At 37.0% G+C, this 23212-nt stretch overlaps 1 protein-coding gene across 1 annotated transcript; it reads right to left on the reverse strand.

The window, feature by feature from the left end:
* Positions 1 to 3903: 3903 nt before the first annotated feature.
* On the reverse strand, positions 3904 to 19654 carry EXOC1L (exocyst complex component 1 like). The gene is made up of 3 exons (XM_077757696.1): positions 19534 to 19654; positions 10187 to 10317; positions 3904 to 4170 (listed from the first exon to the last, which is right to left on the reverse strand). The coding sequence occupies exons 1-3, from the start codon at positions 19652 to 19654 to the stop codon at positions 3904 to 3906; spliced, it is 519 nt and encodes a 172-aa protein (XP_077613822.1).
* Between the last annotated feature and the right edge of the window lie 3558 nt (positions 19655 to 23212).

The following is a 23212-nucleotide window of genomic DNA, read 5'->3' on the forward strand; positions in this document are numbered from 1 at the left end:
GGGCATTTCCATTTTCAATGCAGCTAGACAAGTAGGTAACTTGGTTTCATGGAATGAGACACCACTAACTTATTTTTCCACATTTTGATGCTGTCTGTATATGACGGCCTTGTTCATCTTTACTGCTTCATAGAAATCAACTCATCTAGGGCTTTTAAAAAATTTATTTTGGAAAACATTCAGCCTTCCTGAGCAATTGCAAAGATAGTACAGGGTGCTCCACATTTCTTGTCTAGCTTCCCCCAATGCTAACATCTCACATAACCATATTAGAATTGTCAGAACTAAGAACTTAACCTTAGGGGTGCCTGGGTGGTGGCTCAGTCGGTTGAGCATCCAACTTTGGCTCAGGTCACGATCCCATGGTTCGTGGGTTCAAGCCCTGTGTAGGGCCCTGTGCTGACAGCTCAGAGCCTGGAGCCTGCTTCAGATTTCATTTTTATCTCTCTCTGTTCCTCCCCCTCCCGCCCCCACTTATGCTCTGTCTCTCTCTCTCTCTCTCTCTCTCTCTCTCAAAAATAAACATTAAAAAATATATATTTCTGAATATGTAAATGGGCAGTGGCCAGGCTACAGGTAGAAATACAACTCTGACTTGCAGCAATCAGCTTAGGAAGCCACCCTTGTAAGTACAATAACCCATCCAGGAAGTCAAACTACTATTTGTAGCAGTCAAGTCTAGAAAGTCAAATAACAACCCTGTAGCAATGGACCCCAAATGGCCTGGACTTGATTAATAATTGACAACTTCCCTTATTTTGGCCTCCACTTCTAACTTAGGACCAACTGGAGAAAGCCAAATATGTGTCTTTAGTCAATCACCTAGGATACCCTACTTCTAATTAGCCCACCCACAGCTTCCCATGCCATCAGCCTCCACCCAGGGTGTACCTGAGACCTTCACTATCTTCTACCTTGTCCCACTGCATGATACTGTATTGTGTTTGTGTCACAGTTTATGCAGTTCATCTTCTAGTAATGGATATTTGAGCTATTTGAATGTTTTGTTCTTATAAACAATGTCACATGACTTGTGCATGTGTCATTCTGTATCTTTGCAAAAATGTCTTTGGGATAGAGTCCTGGGGAAAAAATTAATTTGCTGGGTTAAAGAGTAAATGTATATGTAGCTTTGTAAGATATTGTTAAATTCCTTTCCTATAGGATTTGTACCCTTTTGCATTTCCAACAGCAATGAATGAGAGGAACGGTTTTCCCATTTCCAGTAAAATAATGTTAAAGCTTTGGATTTTTGCCAATCTAATAGGTGAGAAACAGATTAAATCACACTGTAGATTTAATTTAAATTTCTCTTATGGGCAAGGTTAAGCATCTTTTCATATGTTTAAGGGTCATTTGCAATTCTTTTTTATGAAATGTCTGTTCGCATCATTTCCCAATTTTTTAAAGTCTATTTATTTACTTTGAGAGAGAGAGGTGGAGGGCAGACAGAGAGGGAGAGGGAGAATCCCAAGCAGGCTCTGCCCTGTCAGCATGGAGCCCAATGTGGGGTTTGAACTCACAAACTGTGAGATCATGAACTGAGCCAAAACCAAGACTCAGACACTTAACCAACTGAGCCATGCAGGTGCCCTCATTTCCTAATTTTTTAGGAAATTGAATTGATCTTTTTAATCCCTCAAGTTTAGAAGAAACTTATTCATGAAAACTATTAGTATATTGTTATTATTTGTATTTTTTTAAAAAAATAATTTGTTATTTGATTATTTATAGTTTTTTTCAGGCAAAGTCGTCTTATATGTATGTAGTGAAATTAATCACTTTTTCTTTATTATTTCTGGATGTGACAACTAGCAGTTTTTCCCACTCTCAGTTCATATAAAATTAAATCATGTTTTCNAAAAAAAAATTAAATCATGTTTTCTTCTAGTAGACCAAAGGTAGTCCTTTTTTTTTTAACAGCTTTATTGAGATATAATTTACATACAATTCATGTGTTTAAAGTGTACAATTCAATGACTTATAGCATATTACATTATTTTTTAAATTATGGTAAAATATATATAACATTACATTTACCTTATTGATGTACAATTCAGCATAATTACACACACAGTGTTGTGCAGCCATCACCACCATCTATTTCCAAACCTTTTTCTTTATCCAAAAAACTCTGTTCCATTCAGCAACAACTCCCCATTTTGGGCTCCGCCCAGCCCCTGGTAACTCCTACCTACTTTCTATTTCTAAATTTGCCTATTCTAGATATTTCATATAAATAGAATCAAACAATATTTGTTCTTTAGTGTCTGATATTTCACTTAGCACATTTTCAACATCTTCTGGTGTCCCAGAACATCAATGCTTTTTACGGGAGAATAATATTTCACTCAATGCATAGACCACATTTATTGTCTCCATTCATCTGTTGATAGATACTTGGGTTGTTTCCATCTTTTGACTGTTATGAATAATGCTGCAATGAACACTGTGGTATAAACATCTATTCAAGCCCCTGCTTTCAGTTCCTTTGAGTATATACCTAGGAGTGAAATTGCTGGGTCATTTGGTAATTCTGTGTTAGCTTTTTGATGAAATATGAAACTGTTTTCCACAGTGACTGTACCACTTTACATTCACACAAGCAGTGTAAAAATGTACACTTTACATTGAGGGCACCAATCCTCCACATCTTTATCAATACTTGTTATTTTCTGTTACTGTTTTGAAAGTCATCCTAGTAGGCATGAAGTAGTATCTCATTGTGGTTTTAGTTTGTGTTTCGCTGTAATTAATGATGTTGAGTATCTTTTCTTGTGCTTATTGTATATTTTCTTTGAAGAAAGGCCTGTTCAAGCCATTTTAAGTTGGGTTGTTTGTCTTTTTGATAATGAGTTGTAGGAATTATTTTTATATTATGGGTATTAAACTCTTATCAGGTATATGATTTGCAAATATTTTCTCCCACTTTATAGATTTGTTTTTCATTTTCTTGATAATGTCCTTTGACATAAAAGCAATTTTGATGAGTCCAGTCAATTTTTTTCTTCTATTACTCATACTTTTGATATAGTAAGAATCCATTGCTAAATCCAAGGTCCTAAAGATTTAATCCTATATTTTCTTCTAGGAATTTTATGGTGTCAGGTGTCACATTGAAGTCTTTAACCCATTTTAAGTTGATTTTTGTGTATGGTGTAAAATAGGGGCTTCATTCCTTGCTTTGGGATATCCAGTTGTCCAGCACCATTTGTTGAAGAGATTATTCTTTCCTCTTTGAATAAATTTGGCACTCTTGTCAAAAATCAGTTGACCATAGATGTTTGGATTATTTCTGAATTCTCACTTCTATCCTATCCTACCCATATATTCTATAGTCTATATGGCTATCCTTATGCCAGTTCCATAATGTTTTGTAGCTTTGTAATAAATTTTGAAATTGGGAGGTCTAAGCCCTTCAGCTTTGTATTCCTGTTTCAAGATTGTTTGGCTATTCGAGCCTTCTTGCAATTCCATGATTTTGAGGATCGACTTTCCCATTTCTGCTAAAAAAAGCTGTTGGAATTTTAACAGAAATTGCATTGAATCTGTAGTTGCTTTGGGTAGTATAGACATCTTTACAACATTAACTTTTCTTATCCATGAATACGAATATCTTTGCATTTATTTAGGCCTTTCAAGATACTTCTTGATACTTTTTAGTAGAATAGAGGTGTAGGCAAAACCATCCAACTCCTTCCAAAGTTACCAAGCAACACACAGGTAAAAGTCCCAATTGTTGAATGATTGCATTAAGACACATCCCACTGCAATTCACAAAGCATCATTTTATTTTCATATAAATAGTAGTCACTGAGGAAGGGAAAAACAAAATCATAACTATCAATATTTCCTAGGGAACCATTTTCATAGAATAATGATGAAGGAACATAGTATATATCTTCAGAGTGGCAGGGGACACAGGGACAAGCATACTAGATTGAAAGCATAAAAGCATATTCTCATAAGAACCAAGCAATCCTTATTGTTGGAGGACCAAATGGAATCATCATTAATGTAAGTAGAATCAAAGTTCACAATCTGTAAGTCCTTTTTAAGATATGCATGATTCAGCCTATTCACAGTTCGAGCAAAGGCATATTTAGAAGCACAACTATATGCTTCCAAACTGTACACTTTCTTGAAGTGCAGATCAAAAAATGGATTGTCCTAGAAGAAAAAGAGAGACATGGTTTTGTTTGTAGCCAGGAAAGTAGCTAGATTTCCTGGGGGGGGAGGGGCTTCTCATATTCTCTTGTACATGCTTATTGATCGTAAAGAATCAATATCAAACATATTTCTAAAATGTATAAATGAGATTTCCAAAGCTACCTGCTTTAAACATATTGCTTCTAAAAAGAACAACAGTATGAAAGATTACTTTGGATGCATCTGTGATTTTTCAATTTTCCAAATAAAACATGTCTGAGAAGGCGCTGCTATCAAGTCTTCCCAGGGTAGTGAATTTGAGAGGGTGGATAGAGATAGAAAAAGCTTCTGAAGGAGAGAAAAGCTTCCTCCTCTTCTTTACTAGGAGGTTGGTCCCTTGTGCCATTACAATGGTAGAAGGGGGAAATACAAGATGGCAAGAGTAGCCTTCAGCATGCTACATGTCACAAACCTGCTGACTTTAAAGTTAATAGTAAGGAATTAGCTTTGAAGTTAATAGCAAGGATCTTTAAATCATTTGGCTGAAACCAAATGATTTGACCATTTAAATCATTTGTCAAATTACTCAAGACTGCCTCTATTGATTGACTGCCTCTGGATTGTCGCTACACTTCCATTGGAGGTGTCTTGAGAAAAAGTGGATATCAAAACTGATCTGAGTCCTATATGTTAAAATAATAATTTCCACTGTTACTAAAAGTAGTAACAGCATAACCTTGTATTTATAAAGTGATTTTCAGTTTATGAAGTGTTTTCATATTCATTACCTGCCTAAGCTCTCTTTTTTTTTTTAGGGCAGAGATTTTGAATTATTTATCTTTGTACTTATCCATGACAACTACTAAGTTCTCAATAAACGTGAGTTGAACTGATTTGAAGTAGTCCGATAAAAAGAGAAGTGGAGGTAAACATTGCTTTGAATGACAAGGAGGTAGAGAGAAACCAAAGCAGAGTATTAATAATTAGTTCCCATGTAGTATCTAAATATTATATACAAACAACTTATATTTTGGCAATTTCTCTTGTAAAATAAGAAAATTCTTGCAGGAGTCAGGAGAAAGAATATGAGTTTTGAAGTTAGATAACCATTTTGAGTCCCTGATGTAACCATGGACAAAGTGCTTACCTGATCTGACCTTCACATTTTTGCTCATTTAAGAAAGGGTTACTATGCTGTTTACGTAAGATTAATACAAACTGCATAATAAGGGCTTTCTCTTTCCCAAATCTGCCCCCCCCATTGTGATATTGGTGTTAATATCACCTTGCTTTATACCATTAGTTTTTTAAAATGGTAAAGACGGTATAAAAAACAAAATATTTTTTAATATTTATTTTTGAGAGAGAGAGAGACAAGAGTGTGAGTGGGGGAGGGGCAGAGAGAGAGGGAGACACAGAATCCAAAGCAGCTTCAGGCCCCAGCTGTCAGCACAGAGCCTGAAACGGGGCTTGAACTCACAAACTGTGATATCATGACCTGAGCCAAAGTCAGATGCTTAACCAACTGAGTCACCAGTCACCCCTATACCATTAATTTAAAAACAACCCCCCCAAACAATAGTTTTAAAAAAGAATGTACAAAAGCGATGTGATTTTAAATGCATCATTCCCCTTAGTCACATCTTGCAAAACTTTTCTTGGCTGTCATAGTTGCAGCTTGAAAGACACTTCTGCAGGAAATCTCAATAAAAGGAAATCACACCCATTCCATTATCAAATACTAATCATGCTCTTTGTATAGTTTTCTCACTAAAACATTTACTCCTTATCTTGTAGAAAGTATCCATTATGCTTTTAAGATACTCAGAGGAAATTACTTTTCTCCTTTAGCCTAATAATTGAAGCCTAAGCAGGCATGTACATAGATTACAAGTCCCTCCTTCCGTCTTTCTCTCTCCCTTACTTCTCTTGTTCTTTCTTTCCATAGAATCTTAGAGCTGAAAGGGGGTCTCATAGACCACTCAGTGATCTCTTGTTTATAGCTGAGATAATAGTTTCCAGAGAAGTGAAGCCCAGGTCACACATGTAGTTGTTGGCAGAGCCAGAATAAGAACCAAGATCTCAGTCAATCCAGCCCCAGGTTTTATTATGCCATCCTCTCTCCTGTTACGCCACATCACTCTCCAAATCCCCAGTCCTTTTGATTTCTGCTTTATAAATTGACTTCAATTTCAATTCCATTCCATTTTAAAGTTGACAACTCTCTGGCTCAAAATTGTTCTATTTAAAGCTGTATCGTTGCTATTGAGAAAAATATAATAAATCCTGACTCCTGAGGATTCAATTTCAAGAGAGAGAAGTAGAAACTCCCAGAACAACTGGGATATTTTCATTTCATCTTTAAAAAAACTGCTCTTTGTATATTATAGTGTTGTTTTTTTTTCTGGCAGTTCAGTAATTTGAGGTCCTAAACTAATGAGAAAATTAGAAACACTCAAGTATCTAGTTCAAAAGATCCCATCTTCAATGGGAAAGGGAAGAATCAAGGTTAGGATGGAATTAAGGCCAGGACATGAGGAGAAAATAGAGCACAGCGAGCTGCTTCCAGGGAATCTAAGTTGACAGCCTTGCTGAATACAACCCCAGGCACTGACCAAGCTTGTAGTTTGTCATTATGACATCAGCAATATTTGAGAACTTGAGAGAAAGATAAGAAAAGGAAAAGGAACAAAAAAATGAGGCAGGAATGGTTAATTCCTGAAACTGGATTAGTGAACTTGACATTAATTTCTGATAAAATTCAATGCAGTATAGAAATTTTGGCACCTATATAAAGGTATAAAGAAGAAACAATAATTTTAAAATATGTAATCCTATCACACAGAGATAATTATTGTTAAAGTGCTGGTATCTTTCATATATACACATACATGCACACATACATATATCTATATGTGTTTTTTTGTATTCAAATTTAAGGTTCAGATTTCAGTTTTCAATAATATGCAATATTCTAAATATGCAAAAAGAGATAATAATATAAGACAATTTTGTATTGGGGTGCCTAGGTAACTCGGTTACATGGCCGACTGCATTTCAGGTCAGGTCTTGATTTCAAGGTTCCTGAGTTCAAGCCCCACATCAGGCTCTGTGTTCACAATTCACAGTGCAAAGTCTGCTTCGGATCCACTGCCTTCCCCCCCCCATGCATGTGTTCACATGCATGCACTCTCAAAAATAAAAATAAATGTTAACAAAAATTTTTTTAAAAAAGAAAAAGAGAGGGGCGCCTGGGTGGCTCAGTGGGTTAAGCATCCGACTTCGGCTCAGGTCATGATCTCATGGTTNAGAGAGAAAAGTTTTGTATTACACTGACTTTTAAAAAACTTATTTTGGGGCACCAGGATGGCTCAGTCAGTTAAGTGTTGGACTTCAGCTTGGGTCATGATCTTGTGGTTTGTGAGCTCAGGCCCTGTGTAGGGCTGTGTGCTGACAGCTCAGAGCCTGGAGCCTTCTTTGGTTTCTATGTCTCCCTCTCTCTCTGCTTCTCCCCCACTCACACCCTGTCTCTCTTAAGAATAAATAAATAAGAAAACAACAACAGCTTATTCAGTGGTGAACAATTGTATTCAGAGGCATTCATGTGGAAACATGATTTTTAATGTCTGTGTGACATTCCAGCTACTGATATGCAAAATATACTTAACTATTTCCTAAGTGTTGAACTTTTAGGTAGAATGTATTACCAGAAAAATGCTAGGTGAGTACTTAAGAAAAAAAGCAATGAAATCCAACATGCTTTTGCCAAGAAGTTATGCCAAACACACCAAATTTTAAAAATAGGATTGATTCCTAGGTAATGTCAAGGTAATAACAGATAACATATATTGATTTCAGTAAAGATCATAAGGGCAAAATTCAGGAATTCAGACTAGATAATTAAGTAAATAAGTAAGTAAGTAAGTAAGGCAGAATTAAGTGCTTATGTCTGTCTATTTCACCACTGTATCTTCAAACCCAGCAGAGCCTGGGATACTACAAATTCTCAATGAATGAATGAATGAATATATGAATATGTAGAAATGTCAAACAAGCAGTCCAAGAAGACATAGTAATAGATTTCCGGGTAAAGTCTGCCTCCACCCACAAAACACTGAGTAGCTTTGTGACCTTGGGCAAGTCAATTAATCTCTTTAAGTTTCATTTTCCTCATCTAAAAATTGGATGTAATAATAGGATCTAATTCATTGGGGTTTTGTGATGATTATGTGAAATTGTATATGAAAAGACCTTCATGTGGTTCCTGGCATCTGATGAGTTTATTAAATATGAGATGGCAGCAGGTAGCGGTACTACAAGTGGCGGTAATAGTAACCTTTAATTACCTAGAGGTTACCCAGATGGCACTTAGCTCTGCTTGCTTCATTATGTCTATTATTGACTTGAAAGAAGTCCCAAATGTCATGCTCATTAAATCTGCATCATACTGTAGTGAATATTAAAAAATAAAAATATTTAAAGATTTGATACGTAGGAACAATAGGCCAAACTAAGGATGTGGTATTTACTAGGATTAAGAATAAATAAGCTTAAATTCTAAATGATCCAACAAAAACACATAGTCTTATTGAGTGCAATAAGACTATTGCACTCAATAGTCTTATTGAGTTAATATCTACCAAGCAGAAGTCTACAATAAAAGATAAAGAACAAAAAACAAAAGTAATGGTCACAGTTTTTTAGGAGGTTTCTATCTAGAGGGGACATAGAGTAAGTCAACAATTGCAGTTTGTAGAATTATGTCGGTAACACATTTACCTCCACAATGCAGTGGGGGCAGGGAAACAGGAGTGGGACTTTACCCAATGGGGATCTGGAAGTGGGGTGAAAGATGGAGGTGACTGGGCATAATAAACCTCATGCGTCAGTAGTTAAGCACTGTGGATATATACAGTTTAACAGGGAATGACCAGAAATAAAGGGGCCAGATCACCAAGGGCCCTTATTTAAATTTTATTCTATGTAAGTAGAGGGTATGGCAGATCAGGTCAAATGGTAATTCATTCACAAAAGAACTGAGGTTTCAGGTTAGTGTTTAATAGAAATAAAGAATTCAGATGAAAGGAAATAGAAACTAGTTGCACTAATTCTAAAGTATTGTATTTAATTCTGGGAAAGCTGAAGCATTTCAGAGGATAGAAAACAGTGTAGTGAAGGGTGCTGAAGCAATGGCATGGGGGAAAAATAAAAGCAATGCTACTACCTCTTAACATTTGTATTGTCCTGTCATATTATCTTATTTGATTTTCATATGAAAGTTATTTAAAGAAAAAAATAACACTTAACCTAGAAAAGGGAAAACTTAAGGAAACATAATCATCTTCAAATATTGGAAAGGCTGCTATGTAAAAGGAGGATCTGATTTTTTTCTACATGGCTCCAAATCGTAAAACTAGGACTGATGGGTGGATGTTAGAGTGAAGCGGATGTTGGTTAAACATAGTAGGAGATTTGGAAATAAGTATGGCAATCAGAAATTGATGTGTTCCCCATCAGTGGAAGAGTTCAAGGAAAGACTGATAGGAAACCACTTATCAAGTGGTCAAGTGGAAAGACTGGCATATACACCATTTCCCCTCCCCCTTTCAACTCTAAGGTTGTAGGATTTCTAAGAGTTACTGGTTTTTCTGGAGGATCAAGTGGCTAACTGACAGTAGTTTCAAGAAGATGAGAAAGGAGCCCCCAAAATTTAATGGAGGAACTTGGGGAGGGGAGAGAGTGGGGGTGGAACGATCAAACATTTAAAATTTCAGGATTGACGGGCAGAATTGTGTTTAACCTGTTAACAAGCCCTTGGGAAAGGTGCTTTTAAATTTAATAGACAAAAATTCAAACTTAAACTCAGAAAAACAGAATAAAAAACCCAGTAGATTATCCCAGCTGAATAACCTATGCCACTTAAGAGCAATATGTCATCTTAACACTTAGTACATGCCAAGAATATGAAGGAGGATATTGAACATAAAGATTTCTAGCATATTGATTCCACATCTCCCTTACAAAACATAACACTTACAGTATCTGCTTCTTTTCCATCAATCATCTGCAGATCGTTCAAAGACCACTTTTTTGTTACTTCGTATTTTTCATCTAAACCTATTCTGTAGTGTTTCACCATAATTATTTTTACTTCTTCATTTTTGGTCACTGTAGGACAGAAAAAATAACACTTGGTTTACATAAACTCTTAGAAGACAATAAATTATTCATCGTTATACTTTCTATACTATTTGGTATTTATCTATCTCTTTTTCATATGAGTTTGAGCCTAACTTCTATCTGCACCCCAATTATGAACCCTGATGTATCTGAGCCTTCATGAGTATGCCCCCTAATTTGTTCCATACATTAACTTAATTTTTGCTACAGTTGTGCCTACACACTGCTGTGACTTCCAGTGGTAATATCTGTCAGATGGAGCACTGAGCTATGTGCTTTCAGCTCTGAGCTTTGTGGTAGACAATAGGGTTCGACTCCTGGCAAGAAATAAGAGGCTTTGCTTTAACATACAGTCAGTGCCAAAGTATTTACCAGAACAAATTGGAATTTTAATTTATGACAATAGAGAGAGTGAGGTCGGGAAAGCAAACAGTTCAGCTCACACAGCAGCACAATGTTGAAAGTGACCATACGAATACTACTTTGTATCTTTTCTTTTAAAGTTGCAGTGGGAAAAAAGTTGATGTGAGACTTTTGATGGAGAAGTGCTGGTATCTTGGCTACAGTTGACCTGTTTGGTACTGTTTGAGATTTTTAGTCTTCTCTAGCATGTCTCCAAATTTTAGCATTCAAAATGTGCCATTAAGATAGAAATTTCAGTATTATACTTTGAAAGGTATGAGAAAATCATTGCTTATTTTATTATGGAAAAAAATGTAGGAACTCCTTTCTTGGCCTTAAAAACATTGTCTTTGGTCTCATAACAATACATCAGAAGAATCAACATTTGATGTTAGAACTCCCGAACTGAAAATTATCAATTGGTTAATAAAGGAGTATTTACAGAGTACCTGCTACTTACCTGATAGAATTATCACAGATGCCAGAGGGATGCAAGTATGAGATATGATCCCTGCCCTCTGGACTGTCAACACACATGAGGCACAGAAAATATATATTAGAATGGTATACAAGTATATTATTTTTAAACTTTTAAAAAAGTTTATTTATTTATTTTGAGAGAGAGAGAGTGAGTGAGCAGGGGAGGGGCAGAGAGAGGGAGAGACAGGGAGAGAGAGAAAAAGAGAGAGAGAATCCCAAGCAGGCTCCACGCTGTCACTGCAGAACCCACCACCAGGCTGGAATTCATGAACTGTGAGATTATGACCTGAGCCAAAATCAAGAGTCAGATGCTTAGCCAAGTGAGCCACCCGGATGCCCCAAGTATACACGTATATTATAAAGAAGTGGCAGTGGAAATTGAATATCTAAAAACTTCTTTCAAGATGGATGTCACTTAGACATCTTAGAAGGTTGCAAGCTGGTTCTGTCCTCTAAGACTGAAACTGGAATTTATATTTAAGGAACTCTTTTTTGGTTCTGGAAAGTGCCACTTTGGCATGCCCTCCTAGTTACGTAAGTATAAAGCCATACATTATGAAATAATCCTAATAATAGATAAGCAACGTACAGCAGACTATATATGTTCAACAGGAGTTCTGAGAAGGGAGAGGATTGGAATAGTTAAGGGAAAAACTATAACTGTATAACTATATACTAAATATAGCATATATACTATATAATTATAGTTATGGTTTATATACAAACAATAACTATAGTTATGGGAGAAATAGAATTTGATATAGGATTTAAAATTGGTCCTGTTTGGGAAGGCAGAGATGATGTTTGAAGACGTTTACAGGCGAAGGACAGCATGAGGAAATGAATGAACAATAGAAACTGAACATCACCAGGTAGGGTTAGAGAAAGTGGACTGTATAGACTGGTTGGTATTAGGATATGGTGGGCAATAGGATTAATGAGGCTGAGAAGATTGTGAAAATGTTTTGAAAGCCTCTGGATTTGAAAAGGGACAGAAACCACTGAGGACTTGTGGTGTCTGAATCCTCTGCCTGGTGGAAGGATTGTGACGCTGGTCTGCATAGCGAGAGCTCCAGAATTCGGGCTGGGGAAGGGAGTCATTTTCCTCTGAAGGTGCAAGTGATACTGAAATTAAGGGAACCAGTTGAGTTTAGAGCTGCTGAGTAGTTCAGTCCTCTAGAGAGGGAGTCTGAGCGGGTTGACAAATCTAAGAAGATGGCACTCTGTCAGGTGTTCAGTGAAAGCTCATACAGTTACACATATTCATAAGTCTCTTTCTTCCTTGAATAGGAGGCTAGTACAGTGGTGCCCCATTAAAGGAGTATTTTTTTGGAAGCAGCAATGCACAAAATACATTGAAGAAGAAAAGAAAGAGGGACTAGAGGTCCCTGGAAAAGGCATCGAGACTTAGTGGGCTCTGGCTTTAGATGTTTTTGATGCAAATCATGATGCCACTCCTTACCACTGTTAAGTGGTAAACGGCTGAGTAAATAACTTCATGTCTGGAGAGATAAAACCTCCATTTGCTCATGTTGGAAAGTGGACATCAGAGCTCTACAAACTCATAGGGTGTAAAGATTTAACATAAAGTATATAAATGACATAGATAGTGTCTGGTTTGCAGTAACTGTAATTGTTAAAGCACTTCATTTTGTGTAAGAGCTTTTGTAATCCAGGCATAGGATGTAGGCAATGGAAACAGATATGGCAAATCCAAGTAAGATTTCAAACGAGGCTTTGACAACACCAGATGGAAACCAAAATAGGAAAGTATGGAGAGTGAGCTGGTCGGGCAGAATAATGAGTTTAGTTTTGGACATACAGATGAGATGTCCATAAACTATCTCAGAAAAGAAGGAGATAGAAGATTATAGTTTAGGTTGCATCTTTATTTTTTAATTTAACTTAATTTATTTATTTTTGAGAGTGAGAGAGAGCACACACATGAGTAGGGGAGAGACAGAGAGGGAGAGAGAATCCCAAGCACTGCCAGCACTGTCAGTGCTGAGCCTGATGCGGGGCTCAAACTCATGAACCCTGAGATCATGACCTTAGTTGAATCAAGAATCAGATGCTTAACTGACTGAGCCACCCGGGTGCCCTGGAAGTTTGTAGTTTAGGAATAGAGATACAGACTTGGAATTTTTCTGCGTGGACAGGTTTCCAAGACCAAGTTTATAGGGAAAAGAGCAAAGAGGTAAGACAGAGCAGAGAATAAAAAGGTTCCAGCACAGAGATCTGAGAAGATGATGTGCAAAGAGAGAAGCCCAGCAATGGCAATGCTATGAAAATCATGAGGACAGAGAATTGAAAAAATTGGAGACCATCCTGTGAAGTCACTTTCTTGGGTAAAGCAGAGTTCAGACCTGGCACAGAATCTGCCTTGGGGAATATCATTGATTTCTTTCCTGAGAGCAGTTTCTCTGGATGGTGAGGGCAGAGACAACCTGCAGGGGTCTCCTTCATGCACTAAGTCTTGAGTGCGTACTATGTGCCAGTTCCCGGGTTAGGTAGGGTTAAAACAAGAAACAGGAAGAGACTAAAGGCTATGATTTAGAGAACATATTCCAAGAGTTTGGGAGAGGAGGGATTGTGTATTTTGGGGGACAAAGGGAGTGATTGAGGGGCATGTCCTGGACAGGACCCAGATCAGAAGATCTAAACCTAGTATTAAAAAATTGAAATTGTGTGCAAAAATTGTTGGGTTTCTGCCCATGTACATTTCTCCAATTCTAGAAAGGTCCATTTCCACTGATCTAGATGTTAGCTTTGGGAAGAGGAAAGGGCTAGAAAAGAAGCTATTAGCATGGTGCGTTGAAGTGGAGGTAGAGTGATTCTGTCATACTTATTAAGGACAAGATCCTGGAGGCAGTTCCTTCTACCAGGAACACGTTGTATCTGTTCAGACAAAGGCTCTACCTCAGACCAAAGGACAATGTTCTTGTTCTGGCTAGCTATCTCACTTGCTATTTAGAGTGTGGGAGAGGATGCTTATGGGGAGAAATGACTGGATACTATACGAAAATGTAATTTGAAGCAAATTCCACTGCCTCATCTACAGGTTATGACAACTAGCCAATACCTATAGGGTTACTGATGCATTTCATTATTTTGATAAATATTTGAGTGCCCCTTTTGTGCAAAGCCCTGTTCTAGGCATGGGAAAAAATGAATTCCCATAAGGCACCATTCCTGCTCTCACAGAGATTACAGGGAGTAGGGGCTTTAGAAAGAAAACGCATGATCACAGTGCCGTGAATGAAGCATGGACCAGGTAATATACAAAAATCAAGAAGGGACATCTCCATCTGACAGGTGGGGTCAGGGAGAGTTTCTTGAAGGGGTTAATCTGAGTTGTACAAGGCAGTGGGAGTTAGAAGAATGAATAAAGGGGTAGAAGGAGTTATAGAACAGCATGTGTACAAAAGCATGAAATACTTTGCCCTTTTGAGTCCATGATAGATATTTGGTATTATTGACATAAAGTGTGAGGGTGGATAGGTGGTGAGGGAAGCAGGTTAGGCAGGAGGGAGTTCCTGAAGGGTCTAGAAGGCTAAGCTAAGGAGTTTGAATGTTAATCTGAGAACTATGTATGTGGAGGGGAAACTTGGGGGGAAGGATGTCAAGGATTTTAGGTAAATGGGCTGAGCTTTAAATTCTAGAAAGTTTTCTTGGGCAGTTCTATAAAGGATGAAAAGAGATGTTAAGAAGGTAGGATCTACCAGTTATCAAGTTTTCTTACATTAATGGTTACTGTCCCACCAACAACAAACTAAGAAAACAAGCAGCTTTAAAACTTAATCCTTTGATACAATGAGGCAGCACAGAGACAGTACAGACTCCTTAATTTGGCAAAAGTAGCCTCCTCTGGAGTCAAGGAGGCTCCAAGAACTTTCTTCAGCCAAGAGTCAAAGAAGTCTACTCAGGCTGGAGTGAACCCTATCCCTAATTTCCATGCCTGTCCTCTGCTGCCAGCCAAAATTAAATGTCCATATCCATAGTAATGCAGTGGCAAAGTGGAAACTTATCACATTGTCCCAAAACAGAAATGTGTTTATATAGTCAAAAAGTTAGAGAGTTGGTTTTAGTAACATCAGAGATGCCATTATATACTTATGATTTAGTGAGTAATATCTAGAGACCCAGAGAATTTCAGAATAACTTGTTCCACTATTAATATTCCAGTTTAGCATTTTCAGAATTACAATCTTAACTTCACACCAACCATTTATTTTCCCTTTTAATTTCAAAGTAAACACTTCCATTAATAACTGCCTCTATTACCGTGATAAAGCAGTCACTTTAATTTATAAAGCTAAATGGAAAGAATGTTGGCTAATTGAACCAACACAATTTTACAGGATAGAGGAAAAACAGTAGTTCATGAATAAGGTGCACAAAAATGCTTTAAATAAACAAATGACTGTTATTTTACAGTCCTAGTATCACATAATTTTCCCACTGAAATTAAATAATAGAGAAAATCTACTGGAAGATATGAAAGATAGGAAGTCTCAGTGAAAATGTTTCAATATATCGATGATGTCTTGGGTTTCTTGAGAATACTATTACTGATTTTATTAAAAAAGTAATTTTCAAATAATTTTTTTCTAGGAATATTTTAATAAAAGTATTTTTGGGGCTCTACTGAGTACTGTAGATTGAATGTTTGTGTCTCCCCCCACCCAAATTTATTTTTGGAATCCTAACCCTGAAGATGATGGTATTAGGAGACAGAAATGTTGGGAGGTGATTTGGCATTAGCACACTTTCAAAAAGACTCCAGAAAGATCCCTTGCCCTGTCTACCATGTAAGGTTACAGGGGAAGATGGAGGTCTCTAAGGAAGTGGGTCCTCACCAGATACTGAATCTACTGGTGCCATGATCTTAAACTTCCCAGTTTTAGTACTGTGAGAAATAAATGTTGTTTATAAGCCACCCAGTCTCTAATATTTTGTTTTTTCTTGTTAATTTATTCTTATTTAGCACTCTAATTGTTACCATTATTATTGTAAATGGCTTGACAAAATTGTTAGATTCTCTGGTTCACAGAGTTCTGTTCTGACATTAAAATGCAATATGTATGCAGAATTTATACACACTGTTTTCATAATTCTAGAAAATGCCATTTATTTTCAAATTAGTATTTATGAATGAAAAATGTTTTTCTAAATATATGAGAATACTTAAAATAACCTGTATCTGAATACAAATATAATTTTTATCTATAAAACATATAATATAATATATAAAGTCTTCATTATATAGTAAATGCAATACTTATACATGTTTAGTGTATATTTTATTTTTATTGAAGTATTTATTTATAGTATACACTATATAACTATGTTTCAGCATATGTTTTTCACAGTAAATATATTTTTCTGTATATTTAAAAAATTTAACCCTACCTTATTTTGTTTCTTTGGAAAATAATTTATCAATCATGTTTGTTTTTCCCTAGTTAGGATTTAATAGGAGAGCACTATGTGCATTTGTAGGTGTTATTATTTCCATTTCAGAGATGTCAACACTGAGGCCAGAGAGGTTAATTATCTTTCCCCAAATTTCACAGCTGGCAGGTGGGCAAAGTAGAGTCAGGTTTTATATCAGATCTGACTTATCCCAAGCATTCCAAGGTCCATTCTACCATGCCCTTCCCACCCAATTATGGCGAATGCTCTATATGCTATTTCAAGTCCTTCAGAATTTCTTTAATTCATTTGCACTCACCATTGCACAAGTGACTTATCCCTTTCTAGTGCCCGCATATAATAGGTTCCTCCCTCCTCCATAAGAAGATGCTGCTTTTAACTGATGTGGATAATGATGTTCTAGGCTAGGGGAAGCTTATCCCAAGGAGAAATGACCTTGCAAACTCTGAGATGCCAGGAAATCCTCAATGTGAATCCTGGCAAAATACAGAGAGGGAGATTGGGTTCATGGCATCTGATTTTTTACAACAATTAGGTAAAGTATTAAGATAACAGTAAGTCACAATCATCTGGTTTCGAGACCCCTGCAAAAGAAATTCTGATCAGATACAGAGAAAATGTAGATTACTGAAACATATCTTCTTTAGTTTGAAAACGCATGACGGAATTCAGCTACTCTAGCCTTCAACTCTTGCTAATTTAGAACTACTAGATTGTAGGACATAAAGAGAAAATTATAACTTTGAGTCTTTCTACTCTGTGAAGGTAGCCAAGATCTTGACTTACCTGCCTCAGTAATTATGATATGGCCTGTTTGATTCATGTCTATAGAAATTTTCTGAGTAAAGCAGTGTCAAAGATTAAAGTCTATCAATCATCACATTGGCATCACTTTAAATTACCATTCTGCCTACATGTATTTGAAATGGTCATAAACAGATATTACATTTAGGGAAAGTACTCTCAAATTGAATGATGTGATATAGAGGAGAGTTATGAAAAATTAGTGAACAAACATGGCTAATAATGTTAATTTTTATATGAAACATCACAATATTGTTTCTCTTCATATCTGAGATCACCTTGTGGTGGTTTTTTTTTCTTCTTACAGAGGAGAGTCATTGAATTTTACCAATGAAAGTGATCACCTCCTCTACTTGTTTATTTTCTAGATAAGAAAATTGAACCCCAAAGAGGGTGCCTTCACCCATGTTAACAATGCTAACCCCTTGACCTTCTGATCCTTGTTAAAAGGATTCATGTCATTTATTAAAAAAAAAAAAAAAACAAAAAACAGCAGGTAAACCCAGCCCACAGTATTTTTCCTAGAACTCAAGGACAACAGAAAGAAGAGTCACTATCCATTTCCAAAAGTTTAATTTGAGGGGACTTTTTTTCATGCCACATTGAACAAGTTCAGTTTATTATATGGTTGCAGGGAGGAATTAAGATATATTTCATAAGTTAGATATATACACTGATATGATTATTTTATTTTTACAAGTTCACTTTAAAAATTCATGTATGCTAATGTCACATGATGGGTAATGAACTTTATAAGGAGGATCACAGAAGAAATATAATTATTAAATATTGATGTCAGAATAAGCATCTTCTCTAGTATAATAAGTCAAAATACTTTAAGATATTGAGATTTCATGGTTATGATACAGTTTCTAAAATTATTTCACTTGACTTTTTTCCCCATAATTTGATTTCTTTCTTTTTCCTGGCCAATTAAATTTTTACCTTGCTGATATTCCAAGTCCTCATACTTTGTATTTATACAGCAACATATGCTAAGAAAAGCATTAGATAAATATTAGTACCCTTATTACTGAGTAAATATTGTTTTTATTAGGAATGATAGAATTAAAAAAATTCTTAGCACTTTATTTATATCTGGTCTACTTCCTTTACAGTATTGCATCTTGACAACTTTAGAGAGTCCTTCTGAGGCAATTATCAGGAAGAGAATTATAAGTTGTTTTTGAAAACGCTGAGGTGTGTGCCTTAAAAAAGAAAGTCCATAATGAACATTTAAAGTTTCTGAGCTCTTTCCTCCTAAGCCCCTGAAAGGTATTAAAAGGCATGGATTGGGAAAAGGGAATGCTGTATATTATGTTCGATAATGGCGTGAGCAATTCTGTCTAAATTCAGCATACTCATTACAGGTTAAGCAAATCATAATTAAGTGCAAAAGCCTCTTCCCACATTTGGACAACTTTTGTGAATTTTAAAAGTATAGTGGAAAATCTATATTTTAAATGGTTTAGAGAGCAGCCCCTTATTCTTAAAGTTACAGCTTCATGAGCTAATTTCTACAATTAGAGCACTGTTTCTGTGGGCATACTTCCTAGAAGAGAAAGGATTTTTTTAAAAATCCTTTCTCTTTTCAAAATAAACTACCAGGAAGAAAAATTAAGGTCTTTTTCTTTTCCTAGCACAAAAAAGGAGAATCCTAGCTGTCCAGACTGGTTGGAAATAGAGCTGTATAACTCAATTCTCCAGTGTTTTAAAAAATATACAGAAAGCTCTCTGTTGAATTTTTTAAGATGAGCTCTTACACATTAAGATTGCATACCATGCAAGTGAATTAAAAGACTGGAGACAAAGTAATCCAATCAGGAAAATACAAATCCAGTTTCATTCTGAACAATTAATCAAAATATTATTGATACGATATTCTTTTTCTGTCTCCCATTTTAGCACCGAAGATAAAATTCTGTGGAATCCAAATTCCTAAACTTGGTGTAGTTAAGCTCTACCATCAGAAGATACACGTGCTGTTATTATACAGGAAAACAAACACAGAAATGTCCCTCTACCACCCACGCATCTTGCGGTTATTTACATTTTGAAGTGATAACAGAAAGAACAGATTACCTGACACACAGAGGTAATACCTGTCCTGGACGGAGAATTCAATTTCAATAAACTCGTACAGATTCTGGGAGAGTGGCTTAAACAGTTTCTTCTCCAAGTCCTCCTTTACCAATGATGACATTTCCTCCAGGTCCACTTGGCCTGATGTCTTGGCTCAAGATCACCCTTTCTCTCCTTTTGCTCCCTAGATTCCTTGTTTGGGTTTGCTCCTCCCAGCCCTTGCTCTCTTAACTTCTCATTCCTGACCAGACCCAGGCTCCGCAGAGCAGTCTGCGCGGTCAGACCCCTCACTGCGGTGTGTGCCCAGCGACAGCAGCAGCGGCAGCCAAAATCCAGCGGCAACCCTCGCCCTACGGTCCCTCCTCAGCATCCAGGCTGAAGCAGGCTGCTCTCTGGAGCTCTCCTGTGGTTTGCTGATGGGGAACACGTTTCTGAACACCAGCAGCTGTACTTGTGGAGTCCCTTGGTTATTCTCCTCTAGTAGCCTTTTCCCTTTCACATCACTCTGCCGAGCAAGACCACTGCTTCAGCTTGATTCCATTATATAAATCAGCTGTCTGGCTCTATTGATTGGGATCATCTTCCATTAAGAACTTTGCTGTCATGGGCAGGAGACAAAGCATCAGTGCTTGCTCCTGACACTTCCAACAAGTCCCTTGCCCTCCTCTCCCCTCCTGCAATTCATTCAGACCTTTGCTTCCGTGAAAGTCAGCACCAACCCCTGGGTCCAAATTATTTTTTAAATGGGTTCCCTTTAATGTTGTTCATTCTCCTACTCACAAAGAAAAATGTACTAGGTACTGCTGGAACAAAGCTTTGTGTTTGTTTCTTGGGAGGGTGGATTTTCTATCCCCAAGGAGCTCATAATCTAATTGAGATGAGCACACCAAATAATTATCATGAATGTTTAAAAGTGATAAATGGCATAGAAGAAAAAGGAACATAGAAAAGATATTTGTACCTGGAAAGTATCAGAGGAAGCCCTATGGGAGAAGAGCTAGAGCTTGAAGAATGAGAGAAAACTATTGAGGTGGAAGAAGGAAAGGAGCCTATTGCACAGACTGGCCACTGTGAGTCACAGCCCTGCATCAAGAAGCTCAGGGGGTGTTTGGGAGGACAAGAAGTAGTTCAGTTTTCCTGAGATGTAGCATGCATGAAAGTAAAAGACAAGGCTGGAAAGATAGATTGGGGCCAGATCAGAAAGGGCCTTGAATGCCAGGTTAAACCTTTGGACTTTATTCTATAGAAGTGGAGAGCCAATGAAGATTTTTGGGGCATTCATTCATTCAACAAATATTTTTCAAGTGCTGATATTGTGCCAGGCTCTGTTCTAGGAACTGGGAATATACAATGAAAAAAGTAGGTCATTTCCTTGCTCCTGTAGAGTTAGAGGGGTAGTTGGAATATAAAGAAATAAAGCAGTGACCATCCAGGATGCACTCAGCTGCAAGTAACAGAACACTTGACATGGTGCTATACAGAGTAAAGACTTCAAACAATCTCTCATAATAAGAGGTCTTCAAGTAGGCAGGTTCAAGCCTGGCTCAGCGCTTGTAGGTGAGGGTCCCATGTGCTTTGCATCCTTCTGATCTTCAGCTATTGGCTTTTTGTCCTTAGGCTACTGTTGTTCAGGTCCGAGGACAGGAAGAAAGGGGGTTGGGTTGGCAGCTGTTCTTGATTTCTCTTTATTTTGGAAGAAAACTCTCTCAAAAACCAGCCAGAGACTTCTCTTTCCATCTTGGTGCCCATAACTGGGTCACATGACCATCCCTAGCAAACGAGTATTTGTCATTTTTGGTTCCTATCATGGGAAAGGGGATTTTCTAGCAAGGAAGAAGAGGCTGGGCATGACTGCAAGCAGACAGTGAATAGTGTTCCATGGCTTCCATATTTGCTGCTCTAAAGAAAAATTAATGACATGGCTGTGGCTAGGCTGAATGGTGGGGTCTTGGGTAAGAAATTTGTCTTTCGGAGCCTAAGTTTTCCCATCTAAAGAATTATCTATTGGGTCCTTTCCTACTTTCCTATCTCCTATTCTGTTTGTTATTTTGGAGTCTAGTAAAACACTTTGGGTAGAGTACCGAACTAGTAGTATGTTTTTAGATACAGAAATGGAGAAGAGGGCATGAATTTAAAATATATTTGGATGATAAAATCATGAAGCCATGGCACCTAATTGTATGCGAAAGGTAGAAGGTAGAGTCAACAGGACACAACTACTTTCCACTTCCACCTAGAGAATGAGATAATGAGCCCACATCACAGGAGGGAGATTCTCAGAGAAGACGTTATTTCCAGCTTTTGCACTTGAAAAACTATTTCTGGGTGTTTTAGTCCTCTTATGGAAAACAATAACAACAACAACAAAACAAAGAAAAATAAATAAAACCCAAAAAACTGGTATGAAAATCAGAACACTCATCAACAGCATTGTCATTGAAATTCAATTAGATATTTATTTATTTATGTAATTTTTTAAAAATGTGTTTCTCTCCTGCTAGACTGTAAGTGTTATGAGAGCAGGAACCATGTTCTTCCTGCCTGCCATACATCCAGGATATGTGATATGCAGTGTCTAGCAATCATAGACACCTTGCATTTACTTATTCACTCAATCTATTTGTAGATATTTGCTAAATGAGCAAATAATCAAATCAGTTTTTTGTTGAAAGTTTTAAAACATTTATTCATTTCTGAGAGAGAGAGAGACAGACAGACAGACAGAGTATGAGTGGAGGAGGGGGAGAGGGGGAGACAGAGGCACAGAATCTGAAGCAGGCTCCAGGTTCTGAGTTGTCAGCACAGACTCCGATGTGGGGCTTGAACCTACAAACCATGAGATCATGATGAGTTGAAGTCAGATTCTTAACCAACTGAGTTACCCAGGCAGCCCAATTCAATCAGTCTTATAATGCCCTTTCCTTCCTTTCTTCCTTTTTTGCCTAGCTGATTTTGCAGTTATATGTCCTCATAGCTGGAGTAGACAGTTTTACCAATGATTTAGCCCGTGTCAATATCCCTTTTTTTTGTTGCCATGAATGCATGGACATTAGTTGTGAGAGTCTCAACTGCACTTCTGAAGGAAATATTACAACTTTCTCTGAAAGTTTTTAAGGAAAGAGTGGCTATGTTTTCCAGCATGGTCTTAAGTAATGTTGAAATTATAGGTTCAGGAACTGACATAGTGACCTTTTAGTTCCAAACTGAAATGTGTGCTATCAATAAATGTGTTCAGGAATGATTTGACATTGGTTTGAATATTCTTATTGTATTGATTTGACAGTCATAGGGAGAAATTCATGCTAACGTGCTAATAAATGTCTTTTTTAAGGTTCTAAATCATTCTATGAGACCAATCTGTCAAAATACTACCTAAGTTATGGGGGGGAAGGAGGAGGTGGGCACAGAGAGCGGCACTTGTGGGGATGAGCACTGGGTGTTATATGGAAACTAACATGACAATAAACTATTTGTAAAAAAAAATATTACCTAAGTTATAAAGAATCAAAGGATTCAATCTTAAAAAAATTACAAATGGCAATTCACCAACAATGGAAATAAGGAAAACCTTTAGAGACCCTACGTTATTTGTCAGTTCAGAGGAATAGAGTACTAAACTTTTGGAAACTAGCATCAACAGAAGATGTTATAGAAAAATAATAACCCCAAATGTATTCAT

Source organism: Crocuta crocuta, unplaced genomic scaffold (assembly GCF_008692635.1).
Source record: "Crocuta crocuta isolate KB4526 unplaced genomic scaffold, BGI_CrCroc_1.0 scaffold282, whole genome shotgun sequence".
Classification (NCBI taxonomy): Eukaryota; Metazoa; Chordata; class Mammalia; order Carnivora; family Hyaenidae; genus Crocuta; species Crocuta crocuta.